The sequence below is a fragment of the Sinocyclocheilus grahami genome, unplaced genomic scaffold (genome assembly GCF_001515645.1).
Source record: "Sinocyclocheilus grahami isolate Dianchi unplaced genomic scaffold, SAMN03320097.WGS_v1.1 scaffold190.1, whole genome shotgun sequence".
In the NCBI taxonomy this organism is placed as follows: domain Eukaryota; kingdom Metazoa; phylum Chordata; class Actinopteri; order Cypriniformes; family Cyprinidae; genus Sinocyclocheilus; species Sinocyclocheilus grahami.
The window spans coordinates 224547-248015 of NW_015505369.1; the positions used below are offsets into that span (position 1 = coordinate 224547).

The 23469-nt window shown below is 37.1% G+C and overlaps 1 protein-coding gene across 1 annotated transcript in view; it reads left to right on the plus strand.

Moving 5' to 3' along the window:
- Positions 1 to 260: 260 nt before the first annotated feature.
- furina (furin (paired basic amino acid cleaving enzyme) a) overlaps positions 261 to 23469 on the plus strand; it is a 53369-nt gene continuing 30160 nt past the window's right edge. The window contains exons 1-4 of the mRNA XM_016284899.1: positions 261 to 422; positions 510 to 586; positions 14679 to 14767; positions 20331 to 20503. Coding sequence (XP_016140385.1) covers positions 20339 to 20503 — 165 coding nt within the window. The 5' untranslated portion in view covers positions 261 to 422; positions 510 to 586; positions 14679 to 14767; positions 20331 to 20338. The remainder of the gene's footprint in view (positions 423 to 509; positions 587 to 14678; positions 14768 to 20330; positions 20504 to 23469) is intronic.

A 23469-nucleotide genomic window follows, 5' to 3' on the forward strand; every position in this document is an offset into this window, starting at 1 on the left:
CTCCATGCCTGGGGTTACAGTACAATATGTGACTGCTATAACCTAGACAGGAAATCGTGAAGGCATATACTAGAGTTTCAGCATCTTTCATGCCTAGAACAGGAGGCCATGCGGTATTGAGGTAATGGCAGACTGCAGCCTTGAATCAGAGAGCTGATGTGAGCTTCAAAAGTGAAAGATGATCCTCAAAACGTGACCCTCAAACAAATGTTGATGTTCTGCATCAGCGGAGTAGTTAGCAGAAGGGAAGTGGCTTCTATGCTGATCTGTTCTTTCTCTTATTCTCCATTCAGTACAATGAAGATCGTCGTGACCTCAATGTGAAGGAAGCCTGGAAGCAGGGTTTCACTGGACAAGGCGTCGTCGTGTCCATATTGGATGATGGAATTGAAAAAAACCACCCAGATCTGATTCAGAACTATGTGAGTTTGAGTAAATGACTATTACCTTTGCCATTAAACCCAAAACAAAATAACTTCATTAAATGTTCCTTATATATATATTTGCAGGATCCAGATGCTAGCTATGATGTCAATGATGGCGACCCAGACCCTCAACCTCGATACACCCAACTCAATGATAACAGGTACTCTATGCATCATTTACTGTAATTTGCTTAATAGAATCAAACCTAGTTTAGGTCCCCTTAGCAAACCCAGTGATTTATGGGCCGTTGTAGCTCAAACTGTTGTTATTTGTTTTTCCCATCTTAGCCAGCACTGTATTTTGTGCCTAGACATGAAACTTCTGGCATAAAACCAGCTGAAGTATGAATACTTCTATACATTTACTGCTTTACTTAAAGGGGCCAAAGGTTTCCCCTGCGGAGTGGAGATGGGCGCAGGAATACACGGCCTGTAATATAGTGTGATTAGTGCCGTTGCCTTAGTCCATTTGTGTTGGACAGGACTTTTGTGCTTTTACTAATGAGGTTTTTGCCTACCCAGTGAGCAAATGGTAGTGCTATCATTTTCAGATTCACGATCTGCAATTATGATTTTCGTTCATCTTTCATTTTTACAAATTTAATGGTGTTACACACAGTCACACTTGGCCAGATGCAGTTTACTATGTAAATGAGTTAATACCAATTTTCCAACAAAAATGCTGTAGATTATAAGAATTTACTCCGCAAAGATGCAAAAAATGCAACAAAAGAAGTTACTTGATATATATTGTGGCACATTCATTGACCATTCACACTGACTGCGATTGAAATGTACCGTAGCTGGTGTTCTTACTCGACTGCAGCTATTTTCTTTTCACGTATATCCTACAGTAGGGTCATATCTTCCAGCCGAAAGCATATTTTTACAGTAAATTAAATTCATTAATATGTAATACTCTAGTATGCAGGTTGTAGCAGTAGGCAGCAGCTTTCTCTGGATGTTTTTTGTGTTGTGTGTTCTGCTGGGAAATTAGTTTCTCTGTGATTGATGTGTTGTGAATTTAGTTCTCTCCATGGATTTTGGTTTGTTGTCTTGGTAATGGCCACAAAACTGGCCATTTTTATGGCCTACTTCATATAAATCAACAAGGAATTAGGTTGAATTGTAAAGAAACAATGATGCTGTTGAGAGCGAGATACTTCAAAGCTATACTTCACCCAAAAATTACGATTCTGTCATTTTCATGTCATTCCAAAACTTTTTTTCCTGTAGAATACGATAAAGAATTTTAAAAGAATCTTCACATAGATGCAGTTACTAGTGACCTCAGGCTGTCAAGCTCCAAAAAAACGCTATAAAATTACTCCATACAACTTGAGCGCTATATTCCAGGTCTTCTGTAGCCATATTAGAGCTTTGTGACAAACCAAAAATAACAAAATTATTCAATGATATTTTCACCTCCACTACAGCTCTCAGCTTTTACTTTTATTTTTTGTAATTGATGTCCAACTTGCACCATATTTTTTTATATATTATTATTATTAAATATATTTATACATATTATTTGAGAGCTGCAGCGGAAATTCAGGTAATGGCTGAATTAAGACTTAGACTATATATACCGTACAAGTTTCTGGTGTTTATCAAGACTGCATTTGTTTGACCCCAAACTTTTCAACGGTAACTTTTGATTATCACCCAAAGTTAAGATATATGGCTTTTTCATGCTTTCATAGTGTTTTTTTCATCCAGCCTGTGGTCACTATGAACTTGTGGTCTTTGTATTGAAAATATACTTTGTATATGATGATTGTTTAAACATGGTCTTTTTTGTGTTCCATAGAATAAATAACAGCATAAAATTTTGAGTGACATGAAGGTTAGCAAATGATGACAGAATGGTTATTTCTTTGGGTGAAGTATTCCTTTATACATTCAGATGTGTTCATTACCACCCTTCCAAACTGAATCAAACCCATCAACTTTTACAAAACAAGACAATTTTTGGGCTACCAATCACAGCTAAACTCTGTTGTCAAGTCACCTTTATTTATATAGTGCTTTATACAATACAGATTGTGTCAAAGCAGCTTTACAGTGTAAAACAGGAAAAATGTGTGCTGATAATGCAGGAGGACAATAGAAAACAGTCAGTTTATCAGTTAATGTTGGTTCATCGTTGATTCAGTGATGTCATCATCCAGCTCAGTTCAGTTCTCTACCAATAGTGTCTGTGCAGTCAAGTCAATGTTGCCAGAAATTGTGTCCCCAAATAAGCAAACCAAAGGCGACAGTGGCAAGGAACCAAAACTCCATCGGTAACAGAAATTGAGAAAAAAGCCTTGGGAGAAACCAGGCTCAGTCAGGGGGCCAGTTCTTCTCTGGCCAGATGAAACCAACATGGTGGGGTTTAATTCCAGACTGCAACACGCGTCAGATTGAGCAGAGGACTTGTCTGGTTCTCGTGGTCTTGTGCCGATGGTCTGGTGGTCTTCACAGGGGATCAGTCTCTTGGTTTTGTCTAGTTGACCTGTTCTCCTCTGACAATCAGGGATGTAGAGGTCGGCTCTAGGTGCTGATCCACCATCTGGACTGGATACAGACTGGATCTGGGTGACTACAGTGATCATCTGATCTGGATACGGACTGTATCTGGGTGGCTACAGTGACCTCGGAATAAGAATAAAACGGAATAATATTAGCGTAGATGCCATTCTTTATGATGTAACAAGCATCGGGTGTTATGGGAAGTGTTCCCGGTTCCGGTTGACCTCATTAATGCAGCCTAACAATCCTTTAACAGATTTATAGACCGATATAGAAAAGTGGTAATGTGTTATGTGTATGCCAGGTTAAAGAGATGGGTCTAGATTTAAACTGACAGAGTGCGTGTCTGGCTCCCGAACAACGCTAGGTAGATTGTTCCAGAGTTTGGGCACTAAATAGGAAAAGGATCTGCCGCCCGCAGTTGATTTTGATATTCTAGGTATTATCAAATTGCCAGAGTTTTGAGATCGCAGTGGATGTGAAGGACTATAATGCGATAAGAGCTCGCTCAAGTACTAAGGAGCTAAACCATTCAGGGCTTTATAAGTAATTTGCAAGAATGTATATGATGTATACATTCTTGCTAATTATTTAAGAATGCATTAAAATGTATACAATGTTTAATAGGGAACCAGTGCAGGTTGACAGAACTGGGATAATATGGTCATACTTCCTGGTTCTAGTAAGAACTCAAGCTGCTGCATTTTGGACCAGCTGGAGTTTCTTTATTAAGCGCGCAGAGCAACCACCCAATAAAGCATTACAATAATCTAACTAACACATGAATTAACGTTTCTGCATTTGACATTGAGATTTAGATATATTAGATAATTTAGATATATTTTTAAGATGGAAAATGCAGTTTTACAAATGCTAGAAATATGACTTTCAAAAGAAAGATTGCTATCAAATAGCACACAGAGGTTCCTAACTGATGATGAAGAATTGACAGCACAGCCATCATGCGTTAGACAGTGTTCTGGATTATTACATGTGGAGGTTTTTGTTCTGATAATTAAAATTAACAACTATGTTTTTTCAGAATTTAGCAGTAGGAAATTAATAGTCATCCATTTTTCTACACGTTCTGTTAGTTTTACAAAATGGTATGTTTTTCGTCAGACCGCGAAGAAATATAGAGCTGAGTATCATCAGCATAACAGTGAAAGCTAACACCATGTTTCCTGATGATATTTCTCTAGGGTAGCATTTAAAGTGTGAAATGCAATGGTCCCAGTACTGAGCCTTGCGGTACTACATACTGCACTTGTGAACGATATAATACTTCTTCATTCACTACATTCGTCTACGAATTTCATTCATCTACGAATTGATGACGGTCAGATAAGAATTATTTGAACCATGCCAGTGCAATTCCAACAACAATTGTGGAATTGTTCCTCAGGGAATCTATAGTGCACTGTCTGATGCAATACTGTAGCTGACTGCTGCATGGTTATAATTTCCTCTCTAATACTATCAATCTTGGAAGTAAAGAAGTTCAAGTTCACAATTTTCTATGAGACCTATGTTATTCTGTGGGCACCACTTAGACATCCAGCCATTGAGTGACGACAGTCTGCTATGTATCTCATCACCACGGTAAGCAGGGAGGGGATCAGATCATATTACTGTATCTGATATCGTACTTGCAAGTTCACAAACCTCTTTAATGTTATGTTTAGTGATCTCTGGCTGGTGAAGTCGAACATCATTAGTGCCGACGTGAATAACAATCTTACTGAATTTACGTTAGCATTAGCCAGCACTTTTAAATTTGCCAAGATGTCAGGCACTCTGGTTCCCGGTAAACATTGGACTATGGTGGCTGGTGTCTCTATTTTCACGTTCCATACAATATAATCGCCAATAACTAGGGCACTTTCTTCAGCTTTCTCAGTGGGTGCGTGATTGGGAATGGGGAGTGGGAGAACGTGTTTAATGTTTTGATCAGAACGGAAGAGCAGTGTTTGTCCCGTGACTATGCCGCCTCACAGTCACCCTGCTGTGGGGGCTCTGCAACAGGAAACAAACAGTAAACGGGACACTCTAATCTAGTTACTATTCTCAATTAAAGTTTGGGTGCATGTCTTTAGTTCTGAAATCTTCTCTGTCAGCCTTACTGTTTCCCTGCTTTTATCATATGTGAATCCCTCGGCACTGACGGAGAAAGCTACACTATACATGTGGCAAGCAGTGCAAGTGACAATAACAGGAGAAGCCATTACTCCAACAGAAAAACAGAGCTACACTGAGCTACACAGAGCTACAATCGCAAACCACTCAGCAGCACGGCAGAAAGTTATCATCTAATGAAGAGTTGAACTCTGGTCTGTCCTTATTTCACATTGGGATTTTCCTTATTCGTCCTTTTTTGGGGGGAGGGGGGATGGATATCAGCCAAAGAGCCGTTTTTATCTTGAGGCTAACCATGATTTGTGATGACAGGCAGAAAAGCGGATAGTTACGAGTGGGTATGAATCAAAGGTCTTGGGCTTAATGACTTGGCTTTGTAGTTTTTATAGGGGCTGTCCCGTGTTCCCCTAATGGAAGTACCCCACAGCGCCTGCCATGTTGGCATGACTCCTATAATGGGCACTAATGAAATTACTTCTTTGGCACTAGTTGAAATTTACTAGTCGTAAATGATTTTGAAATGCTAAAACACTTTCCTAGTCACTGTAAAGCATTAAAGATCAGTAAAAATATATATCTGATAATGCAAAGACAGCAGGAGATACATTAGTAGCAGTAGTTCAATAACTGTAGCAATTTTGCTCGTCCTACACGTTATTTAACTGCCATGTTTTCTTCCGACCCCTGCTGTGAAATTCCCCTTCTTGAATCCGCAATTTTTTTTCTTCAGAAACCCATCTCTTTTTGTCGCCTTACTCCTCTCTATTCTAGCATGCTGCGCTCCAGATAGGTGTTTTACCGTTGCACTGATCTAGTTCTTGCATCTTTTACCACAGAACCTCAAAGCTGGTTTCAGGTTTGCAACAGTAGCAGGGAATGTTTAGTAACACTTTCAGTTCTCAAACACAATGTAAAAAACCGATATGTTGTATACCAACCTAATGCATATACATAAACACAACCTATATGTGTTTATGTATATGCATTTGTACAATATAAAATCAATGCATTGTGTATCAGTGCATAGTGTATATATCATCAATTGTCATTTAAAATTGTTCTTTTTTTATAATCGACCACAAAATATTTGCAAGTCATCAAACACACACACACACACACACACACACACACACACACACACACACACACACACACACACACACACACACACACAGAGTAAAAGGGAATCACCCCCCTTTTAAAATAATCACATTTTGTTGCTTTGCAGCCTGAAATTAACACAGACACAGTCAATCACTGAGTTGAACCATCTTTTTCTTTTATTGCAGCCTTTAGTCTGTCGGGATTTGTCTCTACAAACTTTGCACATCTAGACTTTGCAATATTTGCCCACTCTTCTTGGAGAACTGCAAATTGAAGTTCAGTTCAATTTGGTGGTGATTGTTTGTGGACTGTAGTCTTCAAATCATTCCACAGATTTTCAATTTATTGTACAAAAATGTTTTTCAATTGATTTTATTTTATTTATTTTTTATTCAACCAGTTATAAGTAGCAAAATTAATTCAAAATGTACCATTAATCAATTCACACTTTGTTCTCTGAGCAAACAAATATGTAGATAAATATATATTTTAGGCTGCTATGTATTGCTTTATTGGTGCATAAAGTTTCTTGTGTTAATTTAGTGAAAAACATGTTTATTGTTAACTATATTTTAAAATAATCACATTTTGTTGCTTTGCAGCCTGAAATTAACACAGACACAGTCAATCACTGAGTTGAACCATCTTTTTCTTTTATTGCAGCCTTTAGTCTGTCGGGATTTGTCTCTACAAACTTTGCACATCTAGACTTTGCAATATTTGCCCACTCTTCTTGGAGAACTGCAAATTGAAGTTCAGTTCAATTTGGTGGTGATTGTTTGTGGACTGTAGTCTTCAAATCATTCCACAGATTTTCAATTTATTGTACAAAAATTTTTTTCAATTGATTTTATTTTATTTATTTTTTATTCAACCAGTTATAAGTAGCAAAATTAATTCAAAATGTACCATTAATCAATTCACATTTGTTCTCGGAGCAAACAAATATGTAGATAAATATATATTTTAGGCTGCTATGTATTGCTTTATTGGTGCATAAAGTTTCTTGTGTTAATTTAGTGAAAAACATGTTTATTGTTAACTATATTTTCATCTATTTTACATTTTGTATTAAACATTTGGGTGAACTTATGTCGTCTTAATCAAGCTGATTCAGAGCTAAACTATAAATTCTGATATATTTTTATGTTTTAGATATTTTTTGTCAAATATCTTTGAAAGGAGACAAATATTGACATCTACTGTATCTCCCAGCCCTACTGTTTGTATAGTATGCGCATTCTAGTGTGACTTTCTCAGTGATTTTCTGTAAAACATCCGTTTATCAGTGCTCCATCCATCTTTGGTTGTGTTATAAAGTGACTAAATAATGCATTACGCATTTTGAATTCTTAAGTGTGTTTCCACAGAAGTGGGGCAGGTTGAGTCAGTGTGGTGTTTTAGAAGAAACCCGAGCTGTGGCGAGAAGTGTTGAAGCCACATAAATGCCTTTCTCTTCATACTTTCATCTCTGAACAGTACGTTTTGCTAAAACGCTTATTGTTTTTTGTAATTTCATAATTTTGCTCTGAAAAACATAACTGATGGTGTGAATAGCCTGTAAATAGTTTTCTGATATTTTTGAGATATTGTGTACATTTTTGCATAAGACAACAATATAAAAATGTTAATCAAATCAATCACATGGTGTTTTGTCTGCATTTTTTTTTTTAAATAGCCGGTCTATGAACACATGCAGACAGATGTTTTTAGCATGATTAAATGTGTTCATTTTTTATCCTTTTTTTTTTTTTAATCGGTTGCATTTATTTATTTAATCTTTCTCTCTAGATATCTGCATCAGCGTTGTTTATTGAAAATATCGGTTGACTATGCCAAGCACCTTAATACATTAATCACTCTCGTGTGCAGTTCTGTGTTGACTCTTGCCATGTTTTTAAACAAAAAATAAAAATATATTTTCTGCTGGCTTTGATTCGGTTACAGATTGTGATTATCAAGTATTCCACGACACTTGAGAGTACTCAGCAGTGAGTTATAGCAAAGATGAACATGTATCAGAAATCATCTCTTTTATAGATCGCTGTCTTCAGCAGTGCATGGCTTTATGGGAGTTTGGCACGGCTTTAGAGATCCGTTCTCTCAGGGTGTAATCTGATCGAGATCAGCTTAAGACGTGTGCTGATAAAACATCAGAGGTTACCATAACACACAGTGTTGTTTGGCGTGTTAAAATTGCACATCTGGAAATGCCTTTTGTTTAGACAAAGGCAGGATGAAGTGTTCCCCCGTACAGAGTTCCCACAGTTAATGTGTTTGTACTAGCCAGTCAAGTGAGTTTTGCTTAGCAGCAGCTCAAAACGGACCGTATATTTTCTTGTCCCGTCATTGTTAATTCATCAGGCACAATATGAGAGGGAAGACAGAAATATGTAGTGTTAAGTCAAGCAGAACAGCTCTGCTCTTCCATAAAATCATAACTCCAAGAGGCAAGTGAGCTTTCCGTTGAAGATTCCGCTTGACGGTCTCTAGACTTGCGCCTGGTTTGTCTCCCAAGCTTGAAACACTGAAGCTCACCCCTGGATTTATTTTCCTGGGACTCCAATAAGCCAGCTGGAATACTGCCTAATCCAATTTGAAGATGGTTATGAATATGTCTGTATTGAATGTATTAAACACTCAGCATGTGTAACATGGGTCTGCTAATTCAAGCAGAACAAGTGCTGATCTTTCAGCAGGAAACATTTATTAACATCTTAATGTTTACATTAAAGTTAATCTCGTATTAACATTGCATATCACGCTGTTTAAAATGAAGTGCTGATCTATGGCGAGGGTTGAAGCTAAGAATATGCCTCGTGTAGAATCTTTTGTTTAGTTAGTAAGGAATCCTTGTCAGTTGTCTGAAACAGTTCATAGTGAGATTTAGTCGTTTTACAAATTTAAATTTGTAGGTCAGAGACCAGATACACGGTTATGGAATTGCTCACCCAAAAGTGAACATTTGTTGAAAATGTACTCACCCCCAGACCATCCGAGATGTAGATGAGTTTTATTCATTGTAACAGGTTTGGAAAATTTCTAGCATTACATCAGTTGCTCAGCAGTGGATTCTCTGCAGTGAATGGGTGCCATCAGAATGAGAGTCCAAACAGCTGATAAAAACATCACAATAAGTAATCCACAGCAATCCAGTCCATCAATTAACATCTTGTGAACCAAAAAGCTCTGTGTTTGTAAGAAACAAATCCATCAAGGTGTTCTAACGATTGTAAATGGTGCTTGATCTGTGCACATTTCTCTTCTGATTCAGATGAGAAGACTTTTTCATGGGAGAAAGCAATATTATGGATAGAAGTGAAAAACGTCTTCAACGTTTATTACAAACGCACAGCTTTGCACTTCAGAAGGCTTTAGTTGATGGACTGGAGTCTTGTGGATTACTTGTGGAGTATTGCTAGCAGCTCTTTGCACATTCTGACGGCACCCACTCACAGAGGAACCGTTGATGAGCAAATTATGTAATGCTAAATTTCTCCAAATCCGTTTCAATGAAGAAACAAACTCCTTTACATTTTGGATGGCCTGAGGATGAGTAAACTGTCAGGCAATTTTTATTTTGGGGTTAACCTTTCCTTTAAAGGAGCAATTCACCCCCAAATTATAATTTACTCACCCACTTCTTGTTCCAAACACAAAAGATGATGTTTGGAAGAAAGTCATTCATTTAATGGATGAAATAACTTTTTGAAATGTCATTTTCGAAATCAAATGTCATCAAAAATATCAAGTCATACAGGTTGGGAATGAGTAAATGATGACAGATTTGTTATTTTTGGTTGAACTACAAACAAAGCCCTCCCAGCTAAAGTTTTCAAAAACATAGCTCCAGTTTTCTCAACTTGTTGTCTCTTCCATATGTAAAGAATAGTTTGCTTGGCTGCGCCTACTAACTTTTAGGATGACTTCCAGTGGAGGAGATGCCAAACAGTGTTCCAGCCCAGAATAATCCTGTTCTTATAAGAACTGAGCCGTATGTCAAGGGCAGTGCGTTTGCAGGTTTGAGTCCTGTCAGGGTTATATAAAGGTCCAAACAGTGTGTCTCAGTACAACGCCTGTGGTGTTGGAGAAAGCAGATGGTCCTGTGCGTCCTGCATAGACTGCTTTTCCTCTGTTAAGTGAAGCAGAAACGCTCTTATTTTTCATCTGCTGTTAGTGCTGATTGACTTGTTGGCTATTTTTATGCTGTACCCATGGTATTCAGAAGACAACACATTCCTTGATGTTTCTTGTAGTAATTGCTAAAACAAACATCACTGTTACTTTTGCTCGTATTTGTGGTTTGGGATTTAAAACATTCCAAAAACTTTTTTTAGTTTAATCTTCATTAAATTGAAGACTTGAAACCATCTCTTGTCAGTTTGCGAAGAGTTGAAGTACAATAAAAAATGTTTTGAAAGACGTTAAAACTTTTATTCAGCAAAGATGCATTAAATTGATCAAAAGTGACAGTGAAGACATTTAGAATGTTACAAATGATTTTCATTTAAAAAGAAATGTCTTTTTTCATCAGAGAATCCTTAAAACATCCATCATGGTTTCCACAAAAATATTAAGTAGCACAACTGTTTTCGACATTGATAATATCTGTAAATATTTCTAAAGCATGTAAAACAGCATATTAGAATGATTTCTGAAGGATCATGTGACACTGAAGACTTATGCTGAAAATTCAGCTTTGCATCACAGGACTAAATTACACTTTTAAATATATGACTAAAATTTCACAAGATTACAGTTGTTACTTTATTTTTTGGTCAAATAAATGCCGCCTTGGGACACTGAAGACTGATGCTGAAAATTCAGCTTTGCATCACAGGACTAAATTACACTTTTAAATATATGACTAAAATTTCACAAGATTACAGTTGTTACTTTATTTTTTGGTCAAATAAATGCCGCCTTGGTGAACTTAAGAGATTTCTTTCAAAAACATAAATTCCTATGGCCCCTTTTTAAACCCTGTCCCTTTCATATTCTTTTGAGATCGTTTGCTTAATTTTATTTTGCTTTTTAGCTGCCAATAAAAGTGTATTACTCCCAGCTCAGTTTAAAACCATTCAGCAGAATTTTGCTGATGTTTGTCCCCCCCAAAAATCAGCGCAGGAAATGCAAAAGTCTGCACATTCCATCTAGACCTGCTTCTAACATTTGGATTCAATCTATACAGCCGTTCCTGCAAAGAAGTGCTGCAGGTAAATATGAAATGGAAATAAAACCTCTTATATGTGTCCAGGCTTGCTTTACATTTCTCAGACAGCTCAGCAGTGGAATATCTCACTGTCAACATCAGAAACCTGCATGTGTTTAGCTTCAAAGTGAGTCAGCATGGGGGACAGTATTGCAAGGTGTCTCACCAAACCTTATTAAACCATCCAGCCACGATAACAGCCCATGAATGTGAATGCAGTCACGTACATAAGAACTGCGTTTTAATTCACAGTTACTCAAGAACAGTAGTGGGTTGAGAATTGAAAAGGTCCACAGTGATAATTTAAGATTCTGAAATCTATATCTTGTTGAGGGGCAGTGGGAGACACATCGATATGAGTTTATTGACTTGCATTTTAGTCTGAATTGGGTTAGAATAAGTAAGTCAGGTGATTGTCAGTTCATTGCTGTTCAGTCAGTGGACTGGGAAGAATAAATGCAGATGCTCGCAATATGTCTGCACAGATTCTCTGTCATCCAGGTCATCTGCATTGGAGAAACGTGTTGAAGAGAATCTGGACTAGTTTTTCATATGATGCGATTTCAATTTTTCCTTTGTCTTTGGAGTGTTACAAGCTCTTGGTGCATAAAGAAGCTCTGTAAAGTTGCAAAGACTAAAGTCTCAAATCCAAAGAGATATTCTTTATAAAAGTTCAGAGTCAGCCACGCCTACCTAAAACGGCTCGTTCTAACACGCCCCCACATATCTACCTCACTATGTGGAAAGATTTGCATAACGCCGCCCAAATGTTCACGCAAAGAAAGAAGGCGTAACTTTTAGTCTCGCTGTAGTTTTGTTGACGCTGCAGCCATGTCGTGAAGACGCTGTGTGCTTCGTTGTGAAAGCGAAACTACTTTGTTTGGTCTTCCAAAAGAGGACGATATCCGCTTTGTCATGCCTGGAGCTGATCCATGCTGGTTGCTGAGGGAATACATCAACTTTCACCGTGGACGAAGCGGAGTCCAGCCCGGGGTCCGTCACATGTGATTGCCGCTCATTCGTCGCATCCGCCGGGCGCGCCGTTCTCGACTCCGCCGCCTCAGCTCACTCTAGCCCGGCCTCAGCTCACGCTAAGCCGGGGCTTCCCCTCTTGCTAGGCCGCTGTGTTGTTCGTTGTGAAAGCGAAACTACTTTTTGATCTTCCAAAAGAGGACACGACTACAAATCAGTGGTTAAGTTGTATTTACCACACTGTTCCAGAACAGTTTAACCCAAATATCCAGATGTGTGCAGCGCATTTTATGGAGGACTGTTTACTGATCCTGGGAGAGTAACGTTAGACTAAAATGCCGGCAAACGCAGACATGGTTTTATGTTTACGCAGCGTGATGCAACACAACGCCTAAAAAGACAGTATAAGTCATTATAATCAGTAATTATGTCCCCACTGGATGCAACAAATGCCTCGTTTGTAATGGGTTTTAATGTTTTTGTCTCGTCGCTCCGGCCGGACACGGCATAACATTTCCGTCACACGCTTGAGGTATTCAGCCAATCACAACGCACTGGATAGCTGGCCAATCACAGAACACCTCGCTTTTCAGACCAATGAGCTTTGTAAAAATCGACGCGTTTCAAAAAGGCGGGGCATAGAGGAGGAACAATAATGTACAGTATGTGGAAAATAATGTGTTTTTTTAACTTTAAACCGCATAAACACATTTCATTACACCAAATAATGTTCTTTTTAGCAGCATCATATGACCCCTTTATTAAGACATGCAACTCACCCATGTGTCGTCTTGAACAGATGACAAATGGTGCGCATTTGTATAGTTGTATGTTGTATTTTGTATTTAATCTGTATTTGTTATCTGTATGCACCCAAGGGTCTGAGAGTAACGCAATTTCAATTCTCTGTGTGTATGTGCTGTACATGTGGAAGAATTGACAATAAAGCAGACTTGACTTGACTTGATTTACTACATTTATCTTCATTACATTGTGACATTTTGAGACTGGCAGATTGAAGTTAAATACAAATTAAAATAAAAAGCAATAATGTAAAGCTTTTTTTGAAAAAGAATAAAAAATGTATAATGTAAATGTATAAAAAGTTGAATACAAAGGTGAAATAAAAAATAATTTTAAGTAAATGTTTATGTGAAGTTTAATATAAATTGACAGCCTGAGTCTGTGTATCTCTAATGCAGTTTTTTACAATATTATAAAATATATAGTTACATTTCAATTAAAATAAATTATGTAATGTAAAGTTTTTTTTTATTTATGAAATAAAACATTTATTTTAATTTGTATGTAAGTTGATATACCCCAATCAAGCCACATATTTTGTCCCACAAAGGATTCACGATAAAGTTGTTCATTATGACAGCTTCCATGTTGTGTATCTCTTGTTTTTTTTCTTCACACACTTTGTTTCGTAATCTTGCAAGTGTTCTCCCAAATTCCCTCCTGTTGTTTTAACAATCCGCAAGCCCATAAACCCCCTCCTTTTTGAATGTAATCTAGGTCCCATGATCCTCCTTATTGTAGGACTGAGTAAATCGGAGACATTATCCTCACTGATCTCATGCTTCCTATGAATGGACGGATGACTACAGGGGTTCTCCTGGGATTTCACTGATCCTTCCTCTGTGCTGTTTAACTCCCATGTTTAGCCTCCATTGCTCTTTTGGCTTTTGTACGTCTCCTGACCCAGAAGATTATTGTGACACAGACGCTGTGGATTTACGCTTGAATCCATTGCTGTCTCAGATGTTTGCATGTTGTGCAAGAAGTGTGCATATATTTGTTAATACTGAGAAGAAAAAAAAAAGAATATTTAGTTGGAGCTACAGTGCAAACAAGATTAAAATATATATTTCTGCTATGTGGCAAAGAGGTAAAAACGCCAATAATAAAATTAAAATGCACTTGCTGGTTAGCTGGTTCCTTGCCTTTGGTCCTCATTAATTTTGGTTAAATGCATACAGCAAGTTGCATTTGCACATTGTCACAGGCTGTAATCTTATTTCCAAAGGCCACGGTTATCAGTGTGTCACCTGCTGTCGTATTTAACAGATAGCTGCCTGTTTTACAGCAGGACTGAGTAGGAGCTCTTCACACATGCAAAAGAGCTCTGCAGGATGAGAGGCTTCAGTCACCTGCTGTGAATGAGGATCGGGGCGATCTTTATGCCTGCCCCTCGTCATCAGCTCTGTAGTTTCATCCTGTTGCCAGCTGTCTATCATACAGATGTTTCAAAAGTGTCAAAACTGTTCATTCAATCTCTCTTTCTCTTGTTTTTCTTTTCTCTTTTGAAGACATGGGACACGTTGTGCTGGAGAGGTTGCTGCTGTTGCCAACAATGGCATCTGTGGTGTCGGAGTGGCCTATAATGCAAAGATCGGAGGTGAGTTGGCATATTTAACTCACGTTTTCCATGTTTCATCACGTACAGTCTATTCTATCAGCGCACACCCCGTCCATTCCAACATTTGAATTGCAAAACACCTCTGTGAAGCATCAGATTAGCTTCACATTCAGATTAGCTCTGGTCTCTGTGTGTTAAACCATATGAGAACTCTTCTGTACCGAGAGCACTTTGAAAGAGGAACTCCATTAGCAATGGCTTCATGAGCTCAAGTGGGACAGTTATCACAGGCTCCAGCATAGGTCCCTGTGAGCCAAAGATTTGGACGCAAGCATATGTAATCCCTTTAATTGGCTGAGGTGCTTTTATCCTGTTCAGTGCAGATTTTGTTTCATTACTCTTCTCTACGCTGCCTGCTGTCTACGGTCTTGGACTTCACAGGACATGGGATAAATGTTATTAATAATGGTTTGTTTCTAAATCGTCTCCAAGAACTGTTAGCCAACTGCCCATAGTTGAGTCTTAGCTATTTAGATTAGCAATATGGTATAATGTTATACCTTAAAGGGAAAACTCACCAAAACATGCAAATTGTCATCGTTTATTCACCCTTATGTTGTTCGAAGTACTCTTTGACTTTTGTTCTTTGGTTGAACACAAGGAGATGTTAAGCAGAATTTATGGCTGCTCTTTTCCAATGCGATAACTGCTTAAAGTAAGATTTGAGATCTGTTCTACCTCAAAGCCATCGTTTGACTGAACCCAATTCTACCCCTTAGCCCTTCCCCTTTCCCCTACCCCTCTGTTTCACGCGTTCACTTGAAGGGGTAGGGGTAGGGGTGTCTCAATTCTCTTTTGGTTGGAGGGTTAGGGGAAGGGCCAGACAGCCCTTCAAACGAAGATTTTTCGGGACCACACTTCAAACGAAGGGGTATGAATTATCTCAGCGTAAACCGGCTTCAGGGGCAACATGGCTGCCCGAGGAAACAAAAAGACACATAAATGTAAGCATTTTTGTCATTAATAAAGATTTTAACGAAAAGTAATCATTTGTTTTGTTACATTCAATCGTGAGTTCATATTTACGGTCATGTTACTCAAAGAAATGTTTGCAAAAAATCACTAATATTTGCAAACGTCATATATAGCCTGCACGATAGTTCCACAACATATTTTCACCACCGTAGACATTGAGGGGGGCTAGTCCCCCCAATAATTAGAAATCGCTAAACCCTTTTCTCAAATATTGCCAATTCGAGAGAGAGAGATGTAAGTTGTGTGTATGCGTGTCTGTGCGTTTCTCTTTTTAGAGTGAGTTTACTTAAAAAAAAAAATTAAATTAAAAAAAACCCCCCGCGATTTTATCCTCTCGTTGCTGGAAAATATAATGTAGCGATTCAATATTTAAACTGTTATTAATAAAAGTTGTGGGGCAGCGTTGACAAGTTTCTTTTCTCCTGGATGTGTGAGCTGCGCGATCTCCGATATAGATGTGTGTGTGTGTGTGTGTGTGTCAGTATGCAGCGCATTAATATAGAACGGTAATTAAAGGCTCTAATGCACACCAGTACAGGTGTGTGTATTGTAGGAGCTAGACGACGTATGATGACGTGTGACGGCATAGTAGTGGTGTCCCAATTCTTAGGGGAATAATTTCAAACCCCTACCCCTTGCCACTCTGTTTCAAGGGACAAGGGGAAGGAGTAGGCGAAGGGGTATAAAATAGAATTGGGCTTGGGCCTTAGTGTTTCTTGGAAGAAAATAAAAATCATATTGGTTTGAAACAGCATGAGAGTGAATACATAATGACAGAATTTTCATTTTGGGGCGATTTAACTCTTTAACTTCACCACTACTACTACACTCTAAAAAATGCTGGGTTGTTTCAACCCAATGTTGGGTCAAATATGGAATAACCCAACTGTTGGGTTAAAAAGTAAATTAAAAAATGTAACCAAAATTTAGCCCAACAGTTTGGTTAGTCCATATTTGACCCAACATTGGGTTGAAATAACCCAGCATTTTTTAGTGTACACCACTTCACCACTACTACAGAATAGATGATTATGTAATATACTGTATTTGTTATGTTATATAACATATGTATTATGTGTGTATTATGAGGTCACCCTGGCTCTACACATCCACAGCCATTAGTAACATTTTCAAGAACTGACTAATCAAACAACATTTACGTTGTGACACACAAGTCACCCAGCACTTGTTTGTGTTACGGGCATGAGCGATATGTTAAATCATGCGACTTTTTGAGTAGAGGAGTTCTGTTATTTTTTGATGCATTTGAATTTATGATGCAATTTGTGTGATAAATATGGGTAAAAAGACCTGTATACTAACCATATCTAGGGACGGGGCCAGATTCACAAATCATTTCTAAGAATAAAATTCTACTTAACTTTATTCTTAAGTCGGAAAATAAGAAGAAAATAGCAGTTAAGTTACAACACTAGATAATACATATTACTATTACCAGGGATGTGCATGAGTACTCTGAAGTGACGCCATTGATTGATAGCGTAATGATAAATGACAATGATTGGTCATTGATCAGTCAGTGAATGCAACAGAGAACTCCATCGTGAGATAGGCTTTTCAAAAAGAACTATTTAAAATATCCGGCACATAAAAAAAAAAACTGTGTGCACTTATGATTATTACAGTAATAACATCAGAACTTGCAGAGGTCCAAATCGCCAAAGTTATTTTTTTAAAGGTTCTTAAGAAATTATTCCGAATTTCTAAATTTTTTTGTTTAATGCCTTCATGAACAATCACTGTGGTCTATTCACTTGACTTCATTTATAATATTTTACATATTAGGGATATGTATCTTTGGTGTCTTTTGCATTATCTTGTTTCCACTTATTCCTGTATATTTAAATGTACCATACTGTTGTTTCTCTTTTTGGAAATTACATGTATTAAAGTGAATGCCACTTTAGAATTAAAAAAAAAAATCCACTTAGGAAAATTGTTAGAAACTTCTGAACTGCTTTAAGCTTTTCATGAATCTGGGACCAAAATATTATAGAGACTTTGCGTGGGCTCTGTTGAATCTATTTTTTTTTATTTATTTAATTTTATTTGGATTGTGCATTTGCTGCAGACACTAAATGTGTGCTACATTTCAAATCTTCCCTTTTATGCAGATAGTTAATGCATTATGGGTAAAGTCCATTTCTCTTTTGTCAGCTTTGCCTTTGTTGCTCTCTAAAGCAGCTGTTTTTGAATTAGCCTCCTAATGAGAAGCAGTGGAGGGTATGTAGCCTTGCTGTGCCCATTTCACCTTGAATCCAGGGGGAAATCTGTGCTTAATAAGCAGCAGATACTACTCCTTTAGGGGTAGTATGGGGACAGAGAGAACTGAAGGTTTTTGGACAGCTGAGCTGTAATGTCGACCCAAACTGGCAGGCAGTGCCTTCTGCTGTAGGAAAGCTCAATGAGCAGCACGCTAGCAGAGATGGCACACAACACGGTTAATTCCTCTGCCAGGACTCATTAAGCCAGAATATTGGTTTGGAAGACTTGGTTGGAGGAAACAGTAGAGTCCATTGTTGGAAATTGCTTTATAACAAATAAAACTGAGGTTTCTTGTTGCATTTTTGAGGGGAGATAGATTATTTGTATTTACTAGAGTCTGAATAAAAAAAATCCCCTCTTTTGTTACCACAGTGCAGCCGTGTATATCTGTCATGCCTTTCTCGTTTCCTGGAAAGTAATCATAGCCAGCTTTCTCTTTGTCCTACAGGGATATTTGGGACTTTTGGAATGTAGATATGGGATAAAAACATTAAGCCTTTCCAAGATGTAATGCTGTATTTTCCTGTAGTTGTGGGTTTGTTTGCAGTACTGTCTGCACCAATGCTCTCGGATTGCTTTGGAAAACCTGAAACGACTGAACTTTTGTTTATTTGCACTATCCCGTATGAGGGCAGCCTTGAGTAACCTCGCCCCCTTGTGTATCAAAGAAGTGATTCATATTGTTTTGAAGATGTTTGACTCTGATTTCTCATCTTTTTACCACTTTAAAATCTAAGAGCTCTTGGCAGAATGTGCTCTCTTTTTTTTTTTACCCAAGGCTGAGATAACATTCTGATGCCGGGATCTCAATAACTCAACACCTTTGACATTTTGGACTAAACACTGGCTCGTTCCCAAACCCCCAATTCGGTTTAAGATTCTCTTTTGTACAGGGTAGTGGAAAAAGATAAGATGGTCTCCTCTGTTGTGAGCGTATGTAAAAAGATGTTTGAAAGAGAAGAATGTAGCCACTTGTTACCTTTGAATGAACTCCAAATTCGAACATGAATGCGCATGCACTCATCTTTTTCCTTTGAAAGGAACTTTTATATGCAGCTCTGTCTGTCTGTGCACCTCATCCCTTTCATGCTGCAAGTTATATGTGAGCATTAGATGTTAAATATTTAGCAAACAAGAAAGATCTCTATCATATGGGATTTTTAGTGGGGTTATTCATACAGGCTGCTTTCTATATAGCCTTTCTGTATGTTAGGTACATTATATCTCTCCCCCAGTGGTAATCTATATACTCTATATAATCTATATACTTCTCAAAGAAAATATAGATTCTGGTGGTGGGTGGCTAATTAAATATTTGACAGGCTAGTATTTAAATGTCACAGCTCTAGTATTGTTTTTAAGTTTGGGTTTATAGTATTTATATTAATATACACATTTAAAGATGACTGAAAATATAATGAAAGTTTGTTTAGAGTTTATGTAATGTTTAAAGTGTAGCACCGGTTTTGAGTATTTTATATATTTATTTATAGTATATTTATATTATTGTTATATTTATATTTTGTTTCATTAAATATATATATTTACAAACCCGATTCCAAAAAAGTTGGGACACTGTACAATTTTATATTTATGACTAGTATGTAGACTACAGTTCAAAAGTTTTTGTTTGTTTGTTTGTTTTTTAAGAAATGTATACTTTTATTCCGCAAAGACACATTCAATTGATCACAGGTAACAGTAAAGACATTTTATAATGTTCCAAAAAATTATCTATTTCAAATCAATGTTTGCAGATACATTTTTTCATGGAAACAAAAGTATGCTGCCTTATTTATTTTTTTGTTGAAGTTATTAAGCACTTATTTAAACTCTGAAGAACCTCTCATCACACATTTCTTAGCCCAGTATTAAATGTAGCTTTCGATGACATACAGTATCAGGCACAGACATTTTGGCATTTCTATCTGTATTCTCCATTTCTACAAATATCACAGTGAACCTGGATACTATTAAATCATTACTGGAAAAAAAATAATTCTCCATGCTTTCCAGTGCCAGAACAAGCTCAACAGCTTGATTGATTGATTAACTATTTTTCCCCTACTATCCTATTTTTCTCTCACTCTCTCTGAACCTAAAGTGCTTGTAATGGACAGTGACTCTTACCATTTTACTATCTCATCTAAATACAGGCATTAAATAATCAGACTGCAGTTTGGAGGTAATGTAAGATGTAGCATTTGCAGGTACAGTATATTTGTGTGTGATTTGCTCTCTGTCCCATGCTCTAATGTGTTTAATGTTTTGTATTTTACAGGTGTGCGCATGTTGGATGGAGAGGTCACTGATGTGGTGGAAGCTCAGTCCCTCAGTCTCAACCCACATCACATCGACATCTACAGTGCCAGCTGGGGACCCGAAGACGACGGCAAAACGGTGGACGGACCTGCAAAGCTGGCCAAAGAGGCTTTCCTACGCGGCGTAATGGAGGTTTGGCTTTTCTAATCTGAATTTATTGCACTACTTTGTCATTTAGCTAATGTAAGAAGAAATATTCCTTGTGGTGCTGAAAGGGGCTATATTCTGCACTTTTGGTTCATTTTATTGTTCCCTGGAAGGCTATTTATATTCCTTTTCATAATTTATATTTCTTGTCAAAGAATTTTCCTCCCTCTCTATGCCCATTAGAATTTATTGGGCTGCATTACTGTAACTTAAAAGGCCCGTTCACACCAAGGACGATAACTATAATGATAACAGTAACAATATTGCTTTAAAAGTCCACACCACAACTATAACAGCACAGAGGAATAACATCATTGGAATCACTTCCAAATCAATTTTTTCCTGCTGATGAAAAATTAAAACATTAGAATCTATTCTATTTTAAAGAACGTGAGCATTTAAAGTGCCAGATGACATAGCAGCGTGCACTTAATAAACAGAACATTATTGTGCATTGGTGTGGACGCTAATATAGTTACAGTTATCTTTATAACTGCCGTTCTTGGTGTGAACAGGCCTTAAGACTTATCTAAATGATATGTATATTTAAATGGTTTATTATCATTGGCTAAATTTACATGCCAGCGTAGTTGACCACATGTGAGATTATTAAATGTATTAAACAGCTAATGTTTTAAAACGTTAAATTGGGTTAATGCATTAAAGACATTTCTGTTTAATTTGTTTGTGTGTGTATACAGTGGGTACGGAAAATATTCAGACCCCCTTAAATTTTTCACTCTTTGTTATATTGCAGCCATTTGCTAAAATCATTTAAGTTCATTTTTTTTCCTCATTAATGTACACACAGCACCCCATAATAATATTATATATAGCATATATAATGGGCGCACACCCAAGCATTGTTCTCATAACCGACTATGCCTGACTGACTCATCTATTGTCCCGCATTCAAGACACAGACACTAGCGTTCACAATGGAGGTATGCTTTTAAAGGCCTGATACCTGCTGCTTCTTGTGCTGCAGAGACTCTGTCAGTTATTTTATATATATATATATATATATATATATACTGTATATATATACAGTGGGTACGGAAAGTATTCAGACCCATGTGATATTTCAGTTTTTCTTTTTTAATAAATCTGCAAAAATGTCAACAATTCTGTGTTTTTCTGTCAATATGGGGTGCTGTGTGTACATTGAGGAAAAAAAAATAACTTAAATGATTTTAGCAAATGGCTGCAATATAACAAAGAGTGAAAAATTTAAGGGGGTCTGAATACTTTCCGTACCCACTGTATATATACTGTATATTTTTACTTCCTTTAAAAGGGACTGAATGCATTAATTACAGAAATTATAAATTCATTGTGAATAATGAATCTTTCCCCAGTGTGTGTTACATATACTGATGCTGTATAATTAGTGTGACGTTTTCTGGCATTAGTCATTTATGGGCTGTTTATTTATTGCCTATGGTTTTGATTTAGCATCGATACCCAGGTACCAGAGCATGATGCCATATCGAAGCCAAAATTTTTCACTCGGGTGGACCGGGGAGGAAGTTTTGCGCTGTGAATGTCAACATAAAACCCATTTCAAAAAGAGCAGCGAAGAGGTCCTGTTTTCCATGACATGTACAATTGCTTCTGTGACTCATGGGCTATTTTTACTGTTTCCTGCCATTATCTGCATCAGTTAGTCTGTGCCACAAACAGTAGACGTGTTTTCATTGATATTCTTGTTCTGAGATGGTCTGAATTTGCCTCTCTTAACCTTGAACTTTTACCAGCAGCGGCATTTAAGAGGGCAGAAATTTGCGGGTCAAATGAATTAAGTGGATTTTACTTATTTGCTTTGAAGTTAGCAATGTCAGGGGGGCTGTGGAAGGGATGCTCTGTATTTGATTTTGGCACACTTAATTTGCGAGTGCCTTGAGTCATAAAAGCACTTACTAGTCAGAGCGAAGTATGTTGAATTTAAATGTCACATTAAATAGCAATTTTCACAGAGATATCTTCATGTGGATTTTCCAGAGCGTGAACAGTATTGACATTCTTAATACCTAATTACTTAACGCCATTTGAGCTAAACTGCTATCATGCGCGGTTTCAGCCCTTCACTCACACATGACCGTGCTCTGGGGTTGTAAAACTGGCTGATGCCCAGCTAAAGGACAATGCAGGAGAGCCGTGCCAAGACACTACCTACCGCAGTGGGTCGTGGATGGATTTTATAGGAGCAGACCTTTTATAGAAAGATTCTGAGAGGCGATTAAGTACGCAAGACCACTTTCATCACTTAAAGGAATATTTCATCCTAATATTGAAAATTCTGTCATTTGCTCATCCTCATGTTGTCCCAAATCTGTATGGCTTACTTGCTTCTGTGGAGCAAAAGAAAATATTTTTTACAAATTTCTCTGTTTTTGAGTTTTTTTGTTGTTGTTCTTGCTGCTGCTGTTGTTTTTTTGATTATTTTAAATGTAAGTGCATAGTACTTAAGGCCGCTTAATATAAAGTGATACTGTATCATTGATATACTGTTATAGTTTTGAATGCATTATTTTGTATTTTAGTATACTTAAACTAAATGAAAATCAGAAATGTTGTCTTGACTACTAGCTTAAATTAAATAGGTTTTTTTTATATATCAGTTCATTTTATTTCAGTAATGTGCAAGCACTCTTAACCACAACTACGCTATTTATTTTAACAATATCACTGTTATTGTTTGTTTTCCCCATTTACAGCATGCTTGATTATCCATTATCAAAAACTGTGATTCGTTAAATTCATTCAATGAATAATAATTAGTGCTGTCAAACGATTAATCGCTTCCAAAATAAACGTTTTTGTTTACGTAATATGTATGTATGTGTACTGTGTATATTTATTATGTATATAAACACACATAGAGTGTGTGTGTGTATATATATATATATATATATATATATATATATATATATATATATATTATATATATG